The 22,531-nt window shown below is 43.5% G+C and overlaps 1 protein-coding gene across 1 annotated transcript in view; it reads left to right on the top strand.

The window, feature by feature from the left end:
- The window catches only part of SUCLG2 (succinate-CoA ligase GDP-forming subunit beta), a 326,616-nt gene that overhangs the window by 63,473 nt on the left and 240,612 nt on the right, over positions 1-22,531 (top strand). The window contains exons 3-4 of the mRNA XM_077451973.1: positions 13,951-14,050; positions 20,420-20,510. Of these exons, the coding sequence (XP_077308099.1) occupies positions 13,951-14,050; positions 20,420-20,510 (191 nt within the window). The remainder of the gene's footprint in view (positions 1-13,950; positions 14,051-20,419; positions 20,511-22,531) is intronic.

Here is a 22,531-nt window from a genome sequence, read left to right as displayed (position 1 = left end):
TTTCTGTATGGACCATTTTTATATTTATACAATGTGATGATAATGACCGGTTCTCAGGGATGAGTAAGCTCAGTTCAGCTAGCCTTTCCTTTTAGCTGAGGTCTTCCATGACCCTTATTAATTTAGCTGCCCTTCTCTGCCCCTGCATTCAGCACTCAGAAAATACAAGTCATTACAGAGAGTGGAAAGGATTTTATTGAAGCCTGTAAAGAATGTACTTGGCGGTACCCCATTAGAAATTCCTCAGCAGCATCTCTATGTGCATCGTATTCACTTTCCCCAACTTTTCTGCTAAACAAGACCCATTGTCCTTGCTCACAATGTGTCCATTGGTACATGCATCATTTAAATGCAATATAAAATGTATATATTGTGTGTGTGTGTGTGTGTGTGTGTGTGTGTGTGTGTGTAATATATATGCACACACACACTTTATTTATTTTTCTGCTCATGGTCTATAGAAAACCAGAAAACAATGCTGGTATTCTGCACACTTGCTCTTCACATATGCTTAGCAGAATGGAAGAAAAGGTGCAATTATACATAATACAATTTATAGCAGCGGGAAGGTAAAGACGCAGTCACTTCTAAAAGACCTAATTTTAGCAGAACACTTTACAGCAAAGTGTGCATTGTTACAGAGGAGCTTTGTGTCTTAATGGACTGGTTTTCCATGAAGAACATTTCGCCAAACTGCACAATAAATACGACTTAAAAGAGGTAAATATTAGCCGGAGTTTGCTCTATATGCAGTCTACGGTAAAAAAAATTCCCTCATATGAGCAGGAAGACAAGGAGTCTGAAATGAAAGGGATTTTCTGTTTTGCCAGCTGCACACTTAGAAAGTAAAATGTGTAGAGGGCGTCTCTTTTTTATCTTGTTTAAATGGCGCTTTTGTAGAATAGGAGTACGTGCGTCATTGTTTAGGTGTTCTTGAAATGCAATCTCTACGAAGACACCGAATTGCCTTGGCACAGCCAGGACTCTGTGCAGATCAGTCAAGTTCCTCCACCCCAAACTCGCTCATCCATGTCTTTATGGACCTTGCTTTGCGCACTGGTGCGCATTCATGTTGGAACAGGAAGAGGTTATCTTCAAACTGTTCCCACAAAGTTGGAAGCATGAAATTGTCCAAAATATCTTGCTATGTTGATGCCTTAAGAGTTCCCTTAACTGGAACCAAGCCCAACCCCTGAAAAACAACCCCAGGCCATAACCCCCTCCTCCATCAAATGATTTGGAGGGGAGGCCCAAAACGTTTGGCAATTTAGTGTTGATGAGAGAGTTTGGGGTGAAGAAACTGGACTTGCTTTCAGAGAGTCCTGACCTCAACCCAATAGAACACCTTTCTGATGAGTTAGAGCGGAGGCTGCGAGCCAGGCCTTCTCGTCCAACATAAAGTGCCTGACCTCACAAATGCGCTTCTGTAAGAATGGTCGAGCATTCCCTTAGACACACTCCTAACCCTTGTGGACATCCTTCCCAGAAGAGTTGAAGCTGTTATAGCTGCAAAGAGTGTGCCAACTCAATATCGAACCCTACAGTCTAAGACTGGAATGCCATTAATGGTCATGTAAAGGCAGGCGTCTCAATACTTTTGTGTGTATATATAATCTCCAAAAAGGGATTAATAGTCTTGATACAAATGGACTACAAGGACAGCTAAATATAATAACATTTCAGCAAATCATGACTTTACAGTTGCAGTAAATGAGGTGGAACCAATCTACCTACTCTTCACTCAGCATCAGATTTACCATTGAAGTAGAAGTTAGTCAACATCTAACGCTGAACCTGCTCTCTGCCACAATTTAAGACTAATCTATCCAAAACTGTAAAGAAAAAAAAAACTCTATACTTACCTGTTCTGCAGCCACTGTGGTCTGATCTCCAGGGACGAATGCTGTGTGTAAATGAAAGCCAACAACGGCTGTGAAATGCCTGAGAAGTGACATCAATAGACTTACCATGGGGCTTCTGTTATCGGCTGTCTCTCCTGCACACTGTCACACATTGAAGCCACCACTGACAGATTAGCCTGGGACCGGACCAGAGTGGATGTAGAACAGTGGGCTGCCAAAAAAAAAAATGTATATATATGTGTATGTATGTGTATGTATATATATATGTATGTATGTATGTATATATATATATATATATATATATATATATATATATATATATATAGTGAGGCTTCAATTGGATTTTACATCTCTGTCCAATGTTTGAGTGGGGTGTGCTTCTACAGCATGGCCGACTACTGCTGAATACATGCAAACGTGGGACATTCTGTTTATCAAAAAAACAAAAAGCAGACTGTAGAAAAGTGGTTGTCTTTCACTCGTAGAAAAGCCCTGTATGGATTCAGTAGATACAGATATTCATGTCTAAATGTTGCAGCACAATTAATCAACTGTTGTGAGGCTTCTACAACTCTGGGGATTCTCTGCTTTCCTAATTCTAGACATTATGGTTAGGGAATGTTTAAAATAGACCAAGTCCCTAGAGTTTCTGAAGAAACAATTGCTGCTTTTTAGAAAGCGAACATTGTGTCTGACAGATCAAACCATCAAAGAGAATTCAGAGCTGAGTCTTCAGATTTAAAAGGGTTGTAAACTCTTGTGTTTTTTCACCTTAATGGATCCTATGCAAAAACTTCTGACCTTGACCAGCCCTCCGTTTCACTCACCTGAGCCAGTTTGTTTGCTTGGCAGAGACGCGCTCTACCTCTCTGCCCGTTGTCTCTTGATTGGATAGATTGATAGCAGGGCAGCCGTTTGCTCCTGCTGCTGTCAATCAAATCCAATGACGCGGGCACCGGGGGTGTCTATGGACACAAATGCTGGACTCGGGAGTGCGCCCGTGCGGTAACCCCCAGGGAGAGTGGGTTTACAACCCCTTCAAACGTTTTCACTATTCCTGATTCTCTCCAATTGTAAATGAATACTCTTGCATATACAGTACTGTGCAAAAGTTTTAGGCAGGTGTTAAAATGCTGTAAATTAAGAATGCTTTCAGAAATAGAGGTGTTAATAATTTATTTCTGTCAATTAACAAAATAGAAAGTAAATGAACAGAAGAGAAATCAAATTAGTATTTGCGGTGACTGCCCTTTGCCTTCAAAACAGCATCAGTTCTTATAGGTACATTTGCACATCAATTTTAAAGGAACTCGGCAGATAGGTTGTTTCAATCATCTTGGAGAACTAACCACAGATTTTCTGTGGGTGTAGGCTGCCTCAAATCCTTCTGTCTCTTCATGTAATCCCAGGCAGGCTCAATGATGTTGTGATTAGGACAAAAGTATCACCTCCAGGACCCCTTGTTCCTACTGTTTATTTGGGGTCATTGTCCTGCTGCAGAATACGATTAGGGCATGGCATGATGGATTAGTATGTGCCTGTATTTCTCAACATTGAGAAGACCATTAATCCGGGCTAAACCATCACTTTTTAGGGCTCCTTATTCAGCTTTACACTGAAGATCGTTCTTAATGACATTGGCTGTATGATTGGGGTCATTGTCCCCGAATGTATTCTGCAGCAGGACAATCACACGCCTCCCTGATGGTATGGCATGATAGATAAGTATGTGCCTGTATTTCTAAACATCGAGGACATCTTTGATCCTGACCAAATCTCCAACTCTATTTGCAGAAATGCAGTACCAAACTTGCAAGTAACCTCCACCATGCTTCACTGTTGCCTGCAGGCACTCGTTATTGTACTGTTCTCCAGCCCTTTGGCAAACAAACTGCCCTTTGCTGCAGCCAAATAACTCAAATTCCAACTCATCAGTTTAGAGCACCTGCTGCTATTTTTCTGCACCCCAGTTCCTATGTTTCTGTGCATAGCTGGGTTGCTTAGCCTTGTTTTCCATGTCCTAAATCAGCCTTTCTCAACCTTTTCAACACAGAGGAACCCTTGAAATAGTTCTCTGGTGTCGGGGAACCCCTGCTAAAAATTAGAAATCTACAACTCACGAAAAACATTAGTGTGATGGTCAGTGGGAATAATGGTCCTTACACTTGTGGTCATTGGGAAGAATTATCTCCTTACAGATAGCTTAAAAGATCAATGGGATCTTGGGAATAGAGGGAACTTATCTGAGAGAGAGACATTGCCCAATGCTGAAGGAACCCCTAGCAACCTCTGGAGGAACCCTAGGGTTCTATGGAACCCTGGTTGAGAATCACTGTCCTAAATCATTGAAGTCATTGATGTTCAGATAACTGGTGATGTGTGAGGATGAGACCTGATGGACACAGCTTGGCCTTTTGAGGCTTCATATGTGAGGGGAAGCAGGAGTGCTGGGTTCCTATGCCTTGGTTGATCTATCTAGCTGACCCCTTTTGTAGATGTTATTGAACTTAGCCTTTTCATTACATCACCTGGAATTCAGATTTAACTGAATACCAACCCCCCCACTCTCTGGTCCCTTTTGATGCCCCCCTGCAACCTGGTATGATTGGACTTTCTCCCTTGACACCACTTTTCATTTTTTATTTTTTTAATTAGGAGATCCTCTACTGGATAGCTGTTTACATGTGAATACGGCAATCAAAAGAAGTGTTTAACCGTGAAATGTGCTATTGAACTTGTACACTTGACAGTAACTCCTTATGTTTTGATAAATTTATGTACTGGGAATTGCATATGCTTTTAATTTTGTATAATAAAAACGTGATATACTTTTTAAAATGCTTTGCACTTTTATGAGTGTATGTCAATACCAAGAGGCCACCCTTGAAGACCCCCATTGACTTTTCTCTTTTATTTTGGAAGACATCACTCCACCAATATCTCTGTTTGTCTCTGGCCTTCCTTTCCTCACACCTCTGTGCTCTTCTTTCAATTTTAGGCAAAACCTGAACACTGCTGTTTTGCGTGTTGTGCACATATCATGAACAAAGCATAACAGTAGGGTCGTGTCTGCAGGGATTAAGGACGAACGCTGAATAGTAGGCTTTTATATCTTGAGCTAATGTCTGATTAGCGCAGCAATCTGTTCACATAATGTATAGTCAGCTGTGATTCTTTTACCGATTTGCACCTTCCATTGAACTGAAAGGGTTTAACGAGAAAAAATTACCCAGTCCACGTCTTTAGGCTTTTAAATGGCTCAATGAACCATTGTCTAATGCCTTTGTATGAAGAATTTGCTACCACCGAATGGGGCCGAGGAAAGTGTGATTGGAACATAATTTTATCCTGCGTTTTAAAGCCCTCGGATAGCTAACATTTGTCTGTAGTAACTCAATTTGTACTCTGGCTAGGTGATTTCCATAAAAAATCCATTATGCCCTTTGCAATTTTTGTAGACGGTACCTAAGAGAGTAGAGCCATATCATAGCAAGCAGAATTACATTTTCTGCTAAAGAACATTCCATCCTAATTCCGTTAGGGAATTTCAACGGTGAAGAAATAAATATCGAAAAAATGAAAATTATTTGTTCTTTTTCTTAAAATCTGATATGTAATCAAATAAGAATTGGTGGCAAAATGGACCGCTGGTTAAAAAAAAAAAAATATATATATATATAATCGGAGCTGGGAATGGAACTGCGAAATCAAATTACTTGTTGTTCTGTTGCCCTTGAGGTAAGAAGTTTTGTCGTTAGTCGGTGCTATTGAGTCGATATATCGATCGCAACGGCAGGTCTAACATTTATTTAATAAGAGTTTGAGCTTATCGGTGAAGGTTTATTTTATACAAGACGTTTGATGTTATACTGTGTTTTTCTCTAACAGTTCATTGTGTTTGTTTGACTAATGTTGTACAATTTTTGTGGGCTTGTACCTAGGTTGTTCCTTGGTAGAAAAAGCAACATAGATGTTTTAATGGGAAAAAAAGTGCTCAATAAAGCAAGGAAAGCCTTTAAAGTGAATGTGTTGTGGATTTGTGCATATAGTCTTCATTTTGGTCAGAATTAAAATATCAATTATAAATTTGGTACCTGGTTTTGACAGGTACCTTTCCCACTTCCCGGTCAGATCACTGCGGTGATTTACGAAAATGTACAGCCCCCCTCCTTCCCCCAGCATCCTTTTGGGACACAGACAGGTCCCAGAAGACTGCAGCACCATTCAGAAAGAGCAGTGTGGCTTGTGCATGCACAGTAGGAAACCGGCTGTGAAGCCAGAAAGCTTCAATGCCTGTTTCCTTTAACTAAGATGGCAGCGCCTGCACCCAAAGCTGATTGAAAAATTGGCCAGGGGGAGGACTTTGCTGGATCTCTGGACAGGTAAGTGTCCTATTAAAATTTTTTGGGGGAGACTGTAGCTTCCCTTTAAGTCATTCTGAATACTGGCACCCGTGGACACATGATGAACACTAAATGCAGAAAAATTAAGAGGATTTAAAATGTTTTTCAGCAGTCTGTTTTTTCTTCTTTATTACAGTACAGTAGGTACTTTTAAAGGATGTGGCCTAAGGTTGGATTCACACCTATGCCGTTTTAGTGCTTTTTGCATTTTGCAGATTTGCACTACAGTCCATTTAACATAGTTTCCTATGGAACACATTCTGTAGTGCAAAATGCATAAAGCACTAAAACTGCATAGGTGTGAATCCAGCCTAATCATTACCTAATTGATTAGCGGTTGTTATAAACAACCAGTTTTTTATTTTTTATTTAGTTATCTTGTAGAACTAAATGATTAGCCTTTAACTGTAAAGGAAGCAACAACAATGCTTTCCGCTTGAGATCCCTAGGGGTATATTCCCTCTAGCTTTGTATGTGAGATGCGTGGGTGACTACAGAGCTTTGCTAAAAGTAAACTTGTCACAAACATTGGAAGTTCAAACTGAGAAAATAATGAAGACAAAAAAATTGTAAGCAGATGTTCCCTTCAGTAACTACTTTACCGCAAAATGATCCAGTGCTACCGGAACAGCTGAAATTATAGGCCAAGGTTATCCTTTTTTGCAATCCTATCAGTCCTATCCGGGTCTTAAAATTGAAAATTGCCTAACCAATGGGCAGGCTTGGAAGGAAAAGGCCATGCCTAAAGGGGACTTTTCAATAACTTTACGTCTGCTAAAATGATATGATTTAATATGCAACAAAATCTTTTTTTTTTTCAAAGAGCCTAGGCTAAGATGATGTCATCAGTCTGCTGCAGGAAGGAGAAGCATTTTTCTTTCAGTCTCCTCTCCCACTCTCGGGGGAGTTCGGTGATCTTTGTTAGGCCTCATACACATTAGACATTTAAAACTCTGGTTATATGCAGATAGAGCAGGAGCAGTCGCCCATTCCACTGACTGGAGCTTTGTGGTGCTGGGAAGACACACAACGCCCGCCCTTAAGTCACACCCCTTGATCGGTAATACCCTGACGCAATGCACAAAAGCCACACTTCGAAGCAAACAACCAGGTCGTCTCCTCTGACCCCCATTCTGGGGAACCCTGGTTTTCGCCCGGGCCTGCCGCCAACGTCTTTCCAGACTCTGCGGGACTCTGGGAGCATCATCGCTGCTAAGTTTGTGATGGGAGATAGATGGCCTACCATAGCTGAACTCACTGACCCCCTAGGGCGTTTTCATCTCACATTCTGGCCGGCCTTGCAGCTACACCATTTCCTGCAAACACTTAAGACGCCAATGGCATACACGAGACGCCTTACTACTTTTGAGGAATACTGCTCGGAAATAGAACCCCTCCCACGAGTACTATCCAAGACGTATAGCCTACTTGACACACCCCCGGACCAACCGGAACTACCCAATATAAGAAAGTGGGAAACAGACTTGCAGCGCACATTTTCTGCCGTTCAAATACGGAATATGATTCATTTATCCCTCAAATCCTCAATCTGTACCAAGACTCAGGAACTTAATTATAAGGTTTTGACGAGGTGGTACCTGACACCCAGCAGACTTCGCTCTATTTTTCCTGAGAAATCGGATAGATGCTGGAGGTGTGGGTCGGGCATAGGGACGATCTTACACATTTTCTGGGAGTGCCCTAGACTGACTCCCTTCTGGACAGCAGTCCACGAGATATCGCAAAAATTTACGGAGCTCTTAATCCCAGACGACCCAGCTTTTTTCCTGCTGCATGTCTCTGCCATGCCCGTCAAAACCTACAAAAAAGCCGTTCTCCGCCATTTGGTGAATGCTGCCAAATCCTGTATCCCTTTGCTTTGGAAACAACGGCATCCACCAACTATAGCAACCTGGTTGCGAAAAGTTGAGGAGATTAATAGGATGGAAGATCTGATTATGACTGCGAATAACAGAAGGGAGGTATATCAAAAAACCTGGACCCATTGGAATTTATTTAAATACTCGCTGGAAGGCAGGTCCCTTATGGGAACAAGCCTCCGCATTTAGGAACGATGAAAGACAAGCTGAAACGCAGGATAGCTGAGTCCTGACTGTCATGTCTGTGGCCGTTTCCCATCCCTTCTTTGCCCTTAGTCTCTCTGCCCTGCTACCCCCCCCCCCCCCCCCCCTCCACCATTTCCCACCCTTGTCTTTTGCTCTCTCTTTTCTCATGCTTTTTTTTTTCTCCTTGTGGTTGGACCCGCAGGCTACCGAATCTCGATAGCAGACAATACTCGGAGAGGAAAGTGATATACTAGGCTGGGCTATATACTATGGTCTTTAGGCAGTATATGAGTAGTACTTATGAGCCATTGCTTCCTGGTCGGCTGACCTGGTAACGCTTGATCCTCTGGGGAAGATATATGCATATTTCTGTGTGCTGCTGTGACAAAACATATGAAAATCCCGCGTGTGGGCCCAACTGTTGGGAACTGTCTTTGTATATCTGTTATGAAAACTCAATAAAATTATATTTGAAAAAAAAAACTCTGGTTATATAACGGTTTGACTTTATTTTTCTGCCTCTAAACGCCCCTCTATGTTAGCCAGTTGTCCATGCAGTTGTCCTAAGCATTTACAGGCATATAGAGGCATGAGAATTTGGAGACTAAATAAATGACGCGTGCACTCAGAAGAGGAACCTTTGGGCAGAAAAAAGCCTAATGCACATCAACACACGTTAATGCTAGATGTGTTTTAGGTATGATCATGCGATTCCTGGCTGGTAGAATGCATTAACACCAAATGCACATTAACACGCATGCAAAATGCAGCTTTAGGTGCCTTTTTTTTTTTTTTTTTTTTTTTTTTTGAGCTGTATTTTTCTCCCCTGCAGCAAAAGCATCCATGGAAGGGGGAAAAAAACATCCAGTGTGCATGGGGCCTGAGGCCGCGTACACACGGGCGGACTGTTCGCCCAACTTTGTTTGTCAAACAGTTTCGGCAAACAGTCCGCTCAAAATTAGCATGGACGGACATGGCCACACACTGCACTTTTTGAGCGGACTGTTTCAGCGAACTGTTTGCCAAACAGTTCGCTCAACTTTTGAAATGAACGGACTCGCCCACGTAAGGCGGAGGCAAATCCGCCCATTTCGAGCGCGTGTACAGGTAGGCGGGGCCCGCGAAGGAGACGTCGCGGGCTCCGCCGCCTGGAATGGACTTAAAGGGGAACCCCAACGCCGAAAAAAATCGGCGTGGGGGTTCCCCCAAAGTCCACAACAGACCCTTGTCCGAGCACGCTACCCGGCCGGCCAGGAAAGGGGGGCGAGCGAGCGCGCCCCCCTCCTGAGCCGTACCAGGCCGCGTGCCCTCAACATGGGGGGGTGCCTTGGGGAAGGGGGGGCCGCGCGGCCCCCCCACCCCAAAGCACCTTGTCCCCATGTTGATGAGGACAAGGGCCTCTTCCCGACAACCCTGGCCGTTGGTTGTCGGGGTCTGCGGGCGGGGGGCTTATCGGAATCCGGGAGCCCCCTTTAAGAAGGGGGCCTCCGGATACCGGCCCCCCACCCTATGTGAATGAGTATGGGGTACAATGTACCCCTACCCATTCACCTGTGAAATAAAGTACAAAAAAAAACACAACACAGAGAAAAAATATTTTATTGCACAGCTCCGGGGGTCTTCCGTCTTCGGGGGTCTTCTCGCCAGACTCCTCCGCTATCTTCGTGTAGCTCTTTTACTAGCGGAGGAGCCCGGCTTTCTTCCTCCCCGCCGCCGGCCTCTTCTCCCGACTTCGGGGGTCTTGTCCCCCTCTTCGGTTCTTCTGCCGGGCCACCGCGCCTTCTTATAGCTCTTTTACAGGCGGTGGCCCGGTCTTCTGTCGCCGCTGCCTTCCGTTCTTCTGTCGCCGCCTTCGGTTCTTCTGCCGGGCCACCGCGCCTTCTTGTAGCTCTTTTACAGGTGGTGGCCCGGTCTTCTGTCGCCGCTGTCGCTGTCGCTGTCGCCGCCTTCCGTTCTTCTTCTTCTTGTTCTTCTTCTTCTTCCCCAGGAGATGTTGACACGTCGCTCTCCGGCCAGAATGCCAGAGCCGCGCTGTGCGGTCACTTATATAGTGACAATGGGGCGGTGTCACATGGTATATGTCACATGGGTTGGTCACATGGTGACCCCGCCCCCTTACGATGTCATAGTCCCCATGTGACATCAACCCATGTGACCAACCCATGTGACATATACCATGTGACACCGCCCCATTGTCACTATATAAGTGACCGCACAGCGCGGCTCTGGCATTCCGGCCGGAGAGAGCGACGTGTCAACATCTCCTGGGGAAGAAGAAGAAGAACAAGAAGAAGAAGAAGAACGGAAGGCGGCGACGGCGACAGCGGCGACAGAAGACCGGGCCACCGCCTGTAAAAGAGCTACAAGAAGGCGCGGTGGCCCGGCAGAAGAACCGAAGGCGGCGACAGAAGAACGGAAGGCAGCGGCGACAGAAGACCGGCCACCGCCTGTAAAAGAGCTATAAGAAGGCGCGGTGGCCCGGCAGAAGAACCGAAGAGGGGGACAAGACCCCCGAAGTCGGGAGAAGAGGCCGGCGGCGGGGAGGAAGAAAGCCGGGCTCCTCCGCTAGTAAAAGAGCTACACGAAGATAGCGGAGGAGTCCGGCGAGAAGACCCCTGAAGACGGAAGACCCCCGGAGCTGTGCAATAAAATATTTTTTCTCTGTGTTGTGTTTTTTTTTGTACTTTATTTCACAGGTGAATGGGTAGGGGTACATTGTACCCCATACTCATTCACATAGGGTGGGGGGCCGGTATCCGGGGGCCCCCTTCTTAAAGGGGGCTCCCGGATTCCGATAAGCCCCCCGCAGACCCCGACAACCAACGGCCAGGGTTGTCGGGAAGAGGCCCTTGTCCTCATCAACATGGGGACAAGGTGCTTTGGGGTGGGGGGGCCGCGCGGCCCCCCCTTCCCCAAGGCACCCCCCCCATGTTGAGGGCACGCGGCCTGGTACGGCTCAGGAGGGGGGGCGCGCTCGCTCGCCCCCTTTCCTGGCCGGCCGGGTAGCGTGCTCGGACAAGGGTCTGTTGTGGACTTTGGGGGAACCCCCACGCCGATTTTTTTCGGCGTTGGGGTTCCCCTTTAAGCCCATTCCAGGCGGCGGAGCCCGCGACGTCTCCGTCGCGGGCCCCGCCTACCTTCACACGCGCTCGAAATGAGCAGACTTCCCTCCGAGCGGGAACAGTTTGCTCATTTCGAAAGTAGCCTACACACGGGCGGACTGTTCGCTCAAACACAGTTTCAGCAGACAGTTTTTCGGAATTTCCGAAAGACTTTGTCCGTCAAACTGTCCGCTGAACCTGTCCGCTGAAAGCCCACACACGAGCGCACTGTCCGCCCAAACACTGTTCAGCGGACAAGGTTGGGCGAACAGTCCGCCCGTGTGTACGCGGCCTAAGAGATAATAAATGCCTGTGTTCCATCAGATTAGGCTACCCGTCAGAATTGGTAATGGAAGTGACTTTCCGTTGCCACCATTTTTCTACACTCTGCACTCCTCCACAGTAACGATACACCGAGAATGGGGCAAGTGGACGTCTTGTTGCACCCACTGGTGTTTTGCATCTCTCAGTTATTTTTAATGGGAAACTGAGTTTATATGGCGAAATACAGTATTTGGAAATCCATCGGACTGTTTACATGTTGAATTATTAAAGCCGCTGCTTTTAAAATTCAACATCTAAACAGTCCATCGGATTTCCAAATACTGTATTTCACCTTATGAGTTCCGTTTACTGTTAATAACTGTAAAATGAAAAATTCCGGTGGGTGTAATAAGATGTCCGCTTGCCCCCTTCTCGGTGCATCGTTACTGTGGAGGAGTGTGAGGTGTAGCAAGATGGACGGCGATGGAACGGCACTTCGTTACCAATTCGGACGGGTCACCATATCTGACGGAACATCTGGAAGTGTTGCAATTACCAGTTACACATTACTTGGCATTCATACACTGATCAAAAAGTTTATCTGATGATACACGGTGATAACTTTTTCATGAAAAGTCAAGTTTTTTTTCATTTTTTTTTTTCGTTAATTTAGCTGCGTGTACTTAAATTAATCTCCTTGATTATTTTTGACATATGTTTTTCACTGACAGCTGGTTCTCTAAGTTTTCATCGTATGCTTAAATATTCATTATCCAGACTTGACAGTTTAACTTTCAAGGGACAGAACACCCAAAACTGATGTTTTGACACCTGGCAGTTTATTTGCTATTGTCAGGCGTTCCCACTCTCCCTGCTAGATTTCTTTAATGCATTTTATATTATTATATTATACAGAACTTAACAGGAGATGTGGAAAGGAACACTAGAATCTCAAAGACCCAAAAGAAGCCAGGGGCTGACTTGAGTCGACCCACCAACCTCCTACCTATGACTAAATTATCACTTTTTGTGGCTTGGCCCTTTCATTTTATTTTTATTGTTTTAAAGTATAACTCAAGGCAAAACTTCTTTTTTTTTATTTTTTTTAAGTTTTTTTGGATAGAATGGAGAGGGATTAGCAAGGTTTTTTTAATACCATTTTTTATAAAAATCTTCACTTACAAGAAGAAATTAGAGGATACAGACGCCATACTTGCAGTGAACACGTAGCAATCATAGCACCTTGAGAAACATACTGAATAACTGTAACAATAAGGTCTAGGCCATTAACAGTGTCTCAACAGGGGCCAGCATTATAGGCATCTCAAAATACATATAAACGATTTATATAAAGAGGCTCCCTGCTATGACTGTAGAGAAACTGGAGCATCGTAGTGCAAGGTATCACTAATAGGAAAAAGATGATACAAAGGAAAGTGCCCAAAGTGAGCTAAAAAAAAATGGGGAAGGAAAGAGAACAGTAAAAAGATAATGGACCTTTACCACATTCATAATAATCCAGTGACTGGGAGGTTGGGGGGACCTCAAGATGGGTCTTCCTTATGCCACAGTTCCCAAATGCGATTATGGGCCTCCGATTAGCAAAAAGGGATGAGCTCAGGCGTATTCGCATGGAACATGGGAAGTTAGCGCTGCGCTGAGCTAATCACAGGCAGTGAGACATTGCCCGATCTCTGCAGCCGCACATCAGGGCAATGTCTCACTGCCTTTGATTAGCTCAGCGCTGTGCCGACTTCCTGGCGGGCTCTGCACGTGTTCCATGCAAACACGCCTGAGCTCATCCCTATTAGCAAGCTTTTACTGCTGTCTGTGCCTTCGTGAAGGACATTCTCCCTCTGTTTGTCCAGTTTACCGTTCTCATTGAAAGTAAAAAAAATCATACGTTTTGGGTTGTCCCCAGAAAAGTAATGGAGAGGAAATCTTTTCCAATGGGGACACTAGTTCTGATGACCTGGGGGGCGGGGTGGGGGCAGGAGTTTTCCCGTAATTTGCAGGTACTTCCTCTCACTTCCTGTTTGTCTATGGCACAGGACATGAAATGAAAATCTCCAAAATGGGACACACGTGATGGAAAAAAAAAAATCTGATGAGGGTTATAACCCTCCCTGACTGTATCAGAAATGCAAAACCAAAAATGTCCTCTAGTTCTACTTTAATTGTATTTTAAATGTTTTTACAGTTTAAATAACTGTAGTTGATCAAGTGTACTGTTTAACCACTGTGTTATTTACAGAGGCTCGAGAAATTGTTCTGAAAGCACAAATCTTGGCTGGAGGAAGAGGTAAAGGAGTCTTCGACAGCGGCCTTAAAGGTGGAGTCCATTTAACAAAAGAGTAAGTTTATAACCGCTTTGACTTATTCTGTGTTATTTTATAACCTTACTACCAAGATCCCAAATTAGTAAACAGATTTATGATTCTAGCAAAGCAGAATATGTACCTCTTTTATTTGTATTACCTGTATTCTGCTTTTAGCAATGGAGCCTGTAGGTATTTAAAAAAAAAATGGACTGCAGTGCCGCTCAAACCCTACTTGCCTACGTAGAAGTTAAATCTGAGTGGTGGTTAATTTGGTTAATGAATCACATGCAGGGGCGGACTGACAACTCATGGGGCCCCTGGGCAATAGGAGATTATGGGGCCCCCAGGCAATCCGAGATTATGGGGCCACAAAGTATACAATCACACAGTATACAATCACACAGTATACATGTACACACAGTATACACAGACATGTTTCTATTGGCTGAGAAGGTACTGGAGAGGTGGGGCAACTATAATCTCAGGGTTTTTAGACCAAAAGGATGTCAGTTAGGAATATTTCAGAGACAGATGTAAAAAAAACACAGATTTTTACATACTGTCCCTGGTTTTACTGAGGCTGGCAACCCTGATGGGGCCCCCTAGTGGGCAGTGCCCAAGTGGCTGAATGGTCAGTCTGCCCCTGATCACATGTCTGCATCAAACCTATAAATACCCCTGACCAGCTGATCTTGGGGAAAAAGATACTTTGCCAACCAGTTGCAGTTATTTCTTAGAGATAAGGTTGGTGCTGTGGATATCTTCACAGGAAACAATCATGAAAATGTTCAGGGTTGTTGTAGATATTTAATACCATGGTCACCCTACAGAACCACGATGCAGTGATTTGTATTTTCCATCTTATGTTTGAGTACCTTAGATGTGTCAAACCAAGATTAATCAAAGACCATTAAAGTGGTTGTAAACCATTAGCTATACCCAGTGAAGTAACTGGCCTTAGATGATGATACACAGAGATTAAAATAATCCTCCTACATATGTTGTATCTGTTTATCTGCAGTTGTCTGTCCTTTACATCCATTCAAAGTGCTGATTCACACAGGATCCCTCAGCTCTGAAAAGCAAGGGGAAGGGGAGCCGAAGCCCCCCCCCCCTTTCACACAGAAACAAAACTGAGGCTGTCAATCACAGGTTGTGTGGTGGCGCTTTCTCCCATATCACCTTTTTTCTCTTGGTATCATATAAACTTGTCAGAAGTAATTCATGCAGATAGCAGAAGAATGATGCAGCAGACAAAAAAAAAGACCCTTAAAGCGGGGTTCCACCCTAAAGTGGAACTTCCGCTCATCGAAACCCTCCCCCCCTTCGGTGTCACAGTTGGCACCTTTCAGGGGGGACCCACTTCCGGGCATAGACTTCCACGGGAGTCTATGCTGTTTCCTGTCCCGGCACGCTGTCTGCTGGGACACACGGGTCCCAGAGACAGCGCGGACCATTCCTATTGCGCTGTGTGACTCGTGCATGTGCAGTAGGGAACCGGGAAGTGAAGCCGCAACATTTCACTTCCTAATTCCCTCACCTAGAATGGCGGCGGCAGCAGCCGAGAGCTGAGCGATCGATCGGCCTCAGCGGCCGACATCGCTGAACCCTGGGACAGGTGAGTGTCCATTTATTAAATGTCAGCAGCTGTTGTATTTATAGCTGCTGACTTTTAATATTTTTTTTTTCAGTGAAATCCCTCTTTAAGGGGACATTTACTAAAATTGGTGCACTCAGAATTTGGTGGAACTGTGCATGGTAGCTAATCTTTTAATGTTGGCTTGTTCAGTTAAGCTTTGACAATAAAATCTGGAAGCTGATTGATTTCTATGCAGAGCTGTACTAGAGTTTTCCCTCTCCAGTTTTAGTAAATCAACCCCCCTAAGTGCTCTGGCTTTGAGATAAGTACACACTATAGAGCAGTGGTCATCAACCCTGTCCTCATGGCCCACTAACAGGCCAGGTTTGCAAGATAACTGAAATACATCACAGGTGATATCATTTTCTGCTCAGTGACTGCAGTATTCTAGTAGTGGCGCTGTACATAGTCTGAAATGTGGGATGGGCCTAGCGGGTCCCTCTACTACAGTCTATCTAAAGAAGACTAGAGGAAGTGGAGGAGACGAGACTGGTCACCCTGCACAAGGAAAGAGCGTAGCAGTGACTGGTCTTTATTACAGGAAGCTTCTGCACAAAGCCAAAGTTTCAGGCTAGATTACTGCACAGATCTGCAAGAAATCCACATACCGCTAAATACAAGGAGGTATGCATATTGTTTCTTGGGTCTCACTGCCTAGTTTTGGGCACTTAGACCCAAGTAAGAATATTTATACCTCCTTGTATTTAGATAACATTTGCTGATCCAAGAATTCAACTTTAACCTTGCATATGATTGGGTATTCTTCGCAAAGTGAAATTTCACTTTCCTTTACCTCATTTACTAAACGAAGTCAAAATTGGCTTTGCAAAGTAAGCATACTTTACTATTTTAGTCAATCAATCCCAATATGTATAAAGCACTTGCCAATGACAGGGTAGAAAATTGAACATTTTTTTTTTCGTAAATTTTGCAAACTTTAAAATGTTTTCTCAAGACCAACATGGTATTTCAATTTAACTTTTAGAAGGTTTTCATTTCATACTTCCCTTTAGCTTGACAACCACTAATTTTCAGTTGTCAAGTAATATACATGGTCTTTACGTGTACTTTATTTATTTTTATTGCAGCCGCATTTATATCATTTCTATTAAATGTTTCCTGTTTTTTTGGTCGTGACATTGAATTTTTTTGACTTTAAGTATATCTTAATCATTGCTCTACAAGAAATTGCTGTCATTCTATATCATCAAAAATTTACTTCCACTGCTTATATTAAGCAGTTTGAAAAATACATGTTTATAAAATTCTGCCTTTTTCAAATATCAGCAATTTTAGTGTCCAAAAAAAGCAAAATAAAATATAGTGCAATCAACAGCAGCATAATTTCCTGGCTCAAAACTTTTTTCTTTGTAGCAAAAATGTGAAGGGTAAATGACCATAATCGAGGCAGGTCTGCTTGAGTGCGACATAGAATGCATTTAAAGAGGAAGTAAACCCTTTGATTCCCTGCAAAGGTAAAGCATAATGGACTACTATGCATCGCATACCTGACACAGGAGCCAGCGAAGTCACCACTGTCCCCTTGTCTTTTGGCAAATATCTCCTAATCAATTTTTGTTGTTTGCTGGGCTCCATTATTCCCCATTACCTTTTAGCCTTGTTGTGGAAGCGATTAATGGTGTGAGTGTTGATGTCATTCTCTGGGTAGAATGGTGAGCATTCCAGCTCTACGCTCTCTTTTGACATGCAGTGTCAAGGAAGCAACTTCCCACTCTTCTGTTACAAAGAAATGCATCAAACTTCTTCAGTCCTCCATGGTGTCATATAGTGTATGCTTAAAATGATAGGAAGGGGAAGTAGATGTAGACTGCAACTTCCTCAAGGAGCTTCAGACAACCTCAGTCTTTTTACAGAAAGTGTAGCATGCAGTATATTGGATCCCATCAACGGCTAACATGTCCCAAGACAGTATATACAAAATAATACAATGATTACATGCCCTATATGTCCCCTTAGAATACCGAGTTTGTCTGTTCATATGTTAGCACGGTAATAGACACTCCACACATTCAGCATATATGTCTAATACATATATGCACCTAATGTGGCTTTCATGAATGCATGCATCAATGGATACTGCATACCGTAGGCTATTCCTTCCATCATTCCTTTCAGGTTGGGACCAACCTTTTGGAGGACCATCAGATACAAATTTAGTAGGACAACTCCATGCAGGTGGCATACAATAATCAAGAAAAATACAGATGTCTTGCTGTGACAAGTAGAACAGATTCTGCCCTGGGCAGAACTTCATGTTCCAGCCTAGTCAGCCATGTACAATTGGCAGGTAGACTTCCTCAGTCGGCAGCATTTGGACCTTAGAGAGTTGTCTTTATGCCTGGATGTGTTCCAGGTGGGGAACCCCAGATGTTTGACCTCCTGTCCTTCAGGCTCAACCTAAAACTAGACAGATTTGTATCCTGGTGCAGGCATTCATGCATGCTTTGGTAGCTCTGTGGGATCTGTACACCCATATCAATCCTCTTTCTTCCCTAAAGCTTCTTCCTTGCCTGCTGCACATGATCAGGATTGATAGCATTCTGATGATCCTTATTGCTTAAGATTTGCCTAGGGGGGATTTGGTATATCAACCTGGTAAGACTTCTGGCAGAAGCACCGTGGGCCTTGGCAGACAGTTCAGATCTGCTTTCCCAGGGGCTGATTGGCCATCCTCCTCCTTTGTCTCTGACTTTGACTTTAACAGCATGGCTGTTGAAGACTGTTTTTTAAGGTACAGTGGCATCCCTGAGTTTGTGAATCCTATAATGCTCAAGGATAGGAAGTCCACTTTCCTGCAAGATCTATAATCTGCCATGGAGGACTTACTTCACTTTCTATGAGCCTAGAGGCTTTAACCCTAGGAGCCTCTATATGGGACGAATCCTCTCCTCCTTGCAGTTGGGTCTAGGCCTGTGTCGGGCTCCCCAAAATCATTAATGGGTCTGGTCACTGCTCTTTCCAATTTGTTTCAAAGAACATTTGTCTCTCTAGCTTTGATTGAGGCCTTTGTGCAGAAGGTCTCCCATGTAGTTCTCTTCATCCTTTTTTTGTATCCCCGTGTGATTTGAACCTGCTTTTCTCTATGCTGCAGAAGCCACCATTTGAGCCAATTAGAGGCATTCCCTTCTCTCTACAGTCACCATAAAGTTGCTTTTTGTGTAGCCATCGCCTCTGCCAGTCAGGTGTCTCAACTGTTGGTTTTATTTTGCAAAAAAAAAAAACTCTTTTTGATCTTGTAAAAGGGCAAGGAAGTGTTGAGCACCAGGACTTCTTTCTTACTTCGAGTAATCTCTGCCTTTCACCTTAAAGATATTGTTATTTCCCTCTACATGATTTTAATTTGTCAATTGGTTTTGCTCCACTTTGGTTTCCCTCCACTGTCTGCATCCTAGCTAAGCATATGGTCCAAGTTGTGCATGTCTACCTTTCAGCCACTGCTGCTTTCAGGAAGACCTGATTCACTTTTTGTCCTTCCGCATGACCCCCAGAAGGGCACCCCAGCTTCTTGTTCTACCATTTCCAGATGGCTCATAGAGACCATTGTTAAAGCTTATGATCTCTAGAATCGGATCCCCCCCTTTCCGGTTAAAGCTCACGTTACTAGGGCTATGAGTTCTTCTTGGGCCTCAGGCAACTGTTTCACAAATTTTGCAAAATTTCCATCTCGTCTTTGCTGACAGGTACTCTTAAGTTTTCCTGGTGGATGTTTCTGCCTCATATGATGCCAACTTTAGGTGTAAAGTCCTTCAGATGGCTGTTTGAGTTGCATGCAAATACCAGTTTTCTATTGTTGCTTTAAGTCTTTCGGTGATTATTCTGAGGATTGTCTACCTCACTTGGACTGCTTTTAAATGTCCTCAAGGTTAATGAATGAATGAAATACTTGTATAGCGCACAATGCGAACTGAATCGCCTCTTCCTGTGTGCCTGAATGCATGAGAAAGAAAAGATTTTGTACTTAATGGAGTCCACTGAGAGATGCAGGACACACCCAACAAAATGAGTGTGCTATCGGTACTGATCTGCTACTGAAATGAAACATATTTATAGTAGGAGGGGGTATACTCTGCTTTGACGAAGGATACATATACATTAGTTTGCCGCAGGAAAACACAAAACGCGACAAAAACGCAATCTGCGGTTTTGACGCAATTTTACCGCCATGTTTTGCATTTTCCTGCTTTCAAAATTTTAGTACCTTGAACCCAATTCTTCCATGGCAGCTCCTAAACTCTGCTAAAAGCCTATGTGTACATGGAGTTTCTGGAGCTTTGGCAAAAAAACGCCAAAAGCTCCTAAAGTTTAGCAGCTGTCAGTGTTCATAAAGCCTTAGACGCCTAGATAAAAATGATTTTATGGTGATGTGTCACAAAGTTTATTTGGAAATTCTGCCAGTAGCAAAACTTCCTTTTGCAGGCTGAAAATGTCATGCTTCTGCTTCTAGATTAGCATCAGTGTTGCCAGCTTGCTGTGTGGGCTTCTCTAGCTTAGCTGCTGATGCCAACTAAAGGCGCTCACATCCATGGGACAATCCTTGTTTGTGAGAGCAGGACATCCAGTAAAGTCTGTACATTTTTCATGAGAGCAGAGAGTATTAGAATGTCTTTCTGGTCGCTCATTTAATGTGGCTGCCCCACCATGTCATGTAGATCCAAGACCTATGGCATTCATCTTTTTAAAATAATTTTTTTTTTCTAGATTTGTTTGGAAGTCTTAATGTGTGTGTTCTAATTGTCTTACAGTCCCGAGAAGGTGGGAACTCTCACGAAACAGATGATTGGCTATAAGCTCACAACAAAACAAACTGCAGAGGGCGGTGTCAAAGTTCACAAGGTAGGTTGTGGTGTAAACCTGACTCAACCCACTTTCATTTTTGCAACATGTTAAGTGAAACTCCAGATTTACAAAACCCTGAAAACAGTCCTTTGGGAAAACAGTGTGTGTTATGTGGAGGCGTAAGAATTAAGGCAAACGTGTTTGGTGTCTGTCAATGAGCAAAATAATTATGTGGGCTGGGAAATTATAAAATGCTGGCACCTAAAGTTCTCATAAACATTCAGTAATCTCCAGGTCCTCACCTTTACGCTCAAACGCCAGGCTATTGTGATTTTTAAAACATCCTTGTATGGAAGTTCGTCTCTCTAACTCATTCCAATAAGCCCATCAATATTGGACAGTAGGAATGTATGGTGAAACAAGAGGGGCAAGTGTGTCACTAAACCCACATCATAAAAAAACTATCAATAGATGGTATATTACATGGTGTCATTCTCCCTCAGACACTATGGGATTCATTTTCTGTATTATGCAAAAATCCTGGTTGATCCTACTGTTCTCTATCTCCCCTTTTGATCACGTCCCCAATGCAGTTGGGGATTTTGCAGACCTGTGTTGGCAGCTTCTGCAAATGCTCAGTTTTTGGTGAGTTTCTGTGCTGAGCATTTCATCCATATTATATATGTGAGCAGCTCATCTGATTTATAAAGTCACACATGTGGGCGTATACACAGTGGTAAATGACAGCCCTCTCCCTCCCTCCCTCCTCCTCCTCCATGCCCGTGAACAAGCTAAGCACAATGGGGGTGGGTTATTACATGTAGATTGATGGAGGATTCATCTCCCTGTTGTTTTAAGACACAGGCAGAAATCCGCCCACAACATGTAATTGTTAAAAAATAATAGATTTGATTTCAAATATATATTTATATTATGATTTAAAACAGTTTATTGATATTTATTTTTACTCTATATACTTTTTTTTTTTCCTCTGAACATGTGAGCAGCAGCAGAGGACTAGAAGCTTCTCCTGCTTATGTTTCCCTGCAGAAAGGCTGGGAAAGATCTGGGTCATGTGACAGCTGTATATAGATTATAAAAAAGGTACTTTAATTACAGTGCTATCATCCACATACAGAAGGAGAAGAGATAATGTAAATTATACAGCGTTTGTTTAGTATCACTTTAATATTAGCTGGAAGAGTAGATCAGAATGGTCCAAAATTTGCAGCTAACAGGAAACATTTAGAAATTATATATAGGTAACATGCAGTGCTTGATGTAAATCTGTATAACGGGAGAAAAAGGTCCTTTGAAAACAGCCGGAAGAGATGGTGTGCCAGCACCAGCCTCGGTTTGACAGATGGAACCACACACCAACACAGTGATCAAGTAGTTCCCCTTAGTGGACAGAGTGGACCCTCATGTAATGCCCCATACACACAAGCGGATTTTCCATCAGAAAAAAATTTGGATGGTTTTTCTGACGGAATTCCGCTCAAGCTTGGCTTGCATACACACGGTCACACGAGTTCTCTGAACTTTCGACCGTCAAGGACGCAGTGACGTACAACACTATGACGAGCCGAGAAAATGAAGTTCAATGCTTCCGAGCATGCGTGGGAATCTTGCGCATTAGAATTTGTACAGACGATCAGAATTTCCAATCGGAACTTTTTCCGACCGAAAAATAGAGACACGTTTGGAATTTCTGATCAAAAGCTCACATCCGACTTTTGCTGGCAGAATTTTTGATTGTGTGTATGGGGCTTTACAGAGAGGTCAAACTCGCTGAATAGACATCCAAATGGAGTCTCAATCCAATAATCTCAATCCAGAGGAGCTGTGACCGTTTTACATAGGAAAACTCCAAGGATGCCAGTATTCTAAGAACCACCATGTAGGCCTTCTGATCACCAGCAGTTAATCACATCCACTCCAGATAATAGAGTATTTCACCAGAAATTCAGGCACTGCAACATGAATGCATGTAGTACTTAGACACTGCAAACAACTTCTAATGCCAACCAGTCACATTATCCAAGCGTTCTCCTAAGAGCTAGGCCAGTTTTCAGAAA

This window comes from Lithobates pipiens, unplaced genomic scaffold, assembly GCF_037356315.1.
Source record: "Lithobates pipiens isolate NorthernLeopardFrog02 unplaced genomic scaffold, aLitPip1_a1.2 Scaffold_23, whole genome shotgun sequence".
NCBI lineage: Eukaryota > Metazoa > Chordata > Amphibia > Anura > Ranidae > Lithobates > Lithobates pipiens.
This window is presented reverse-complemented; position numbering and strand designations above follow the sequence as displayed.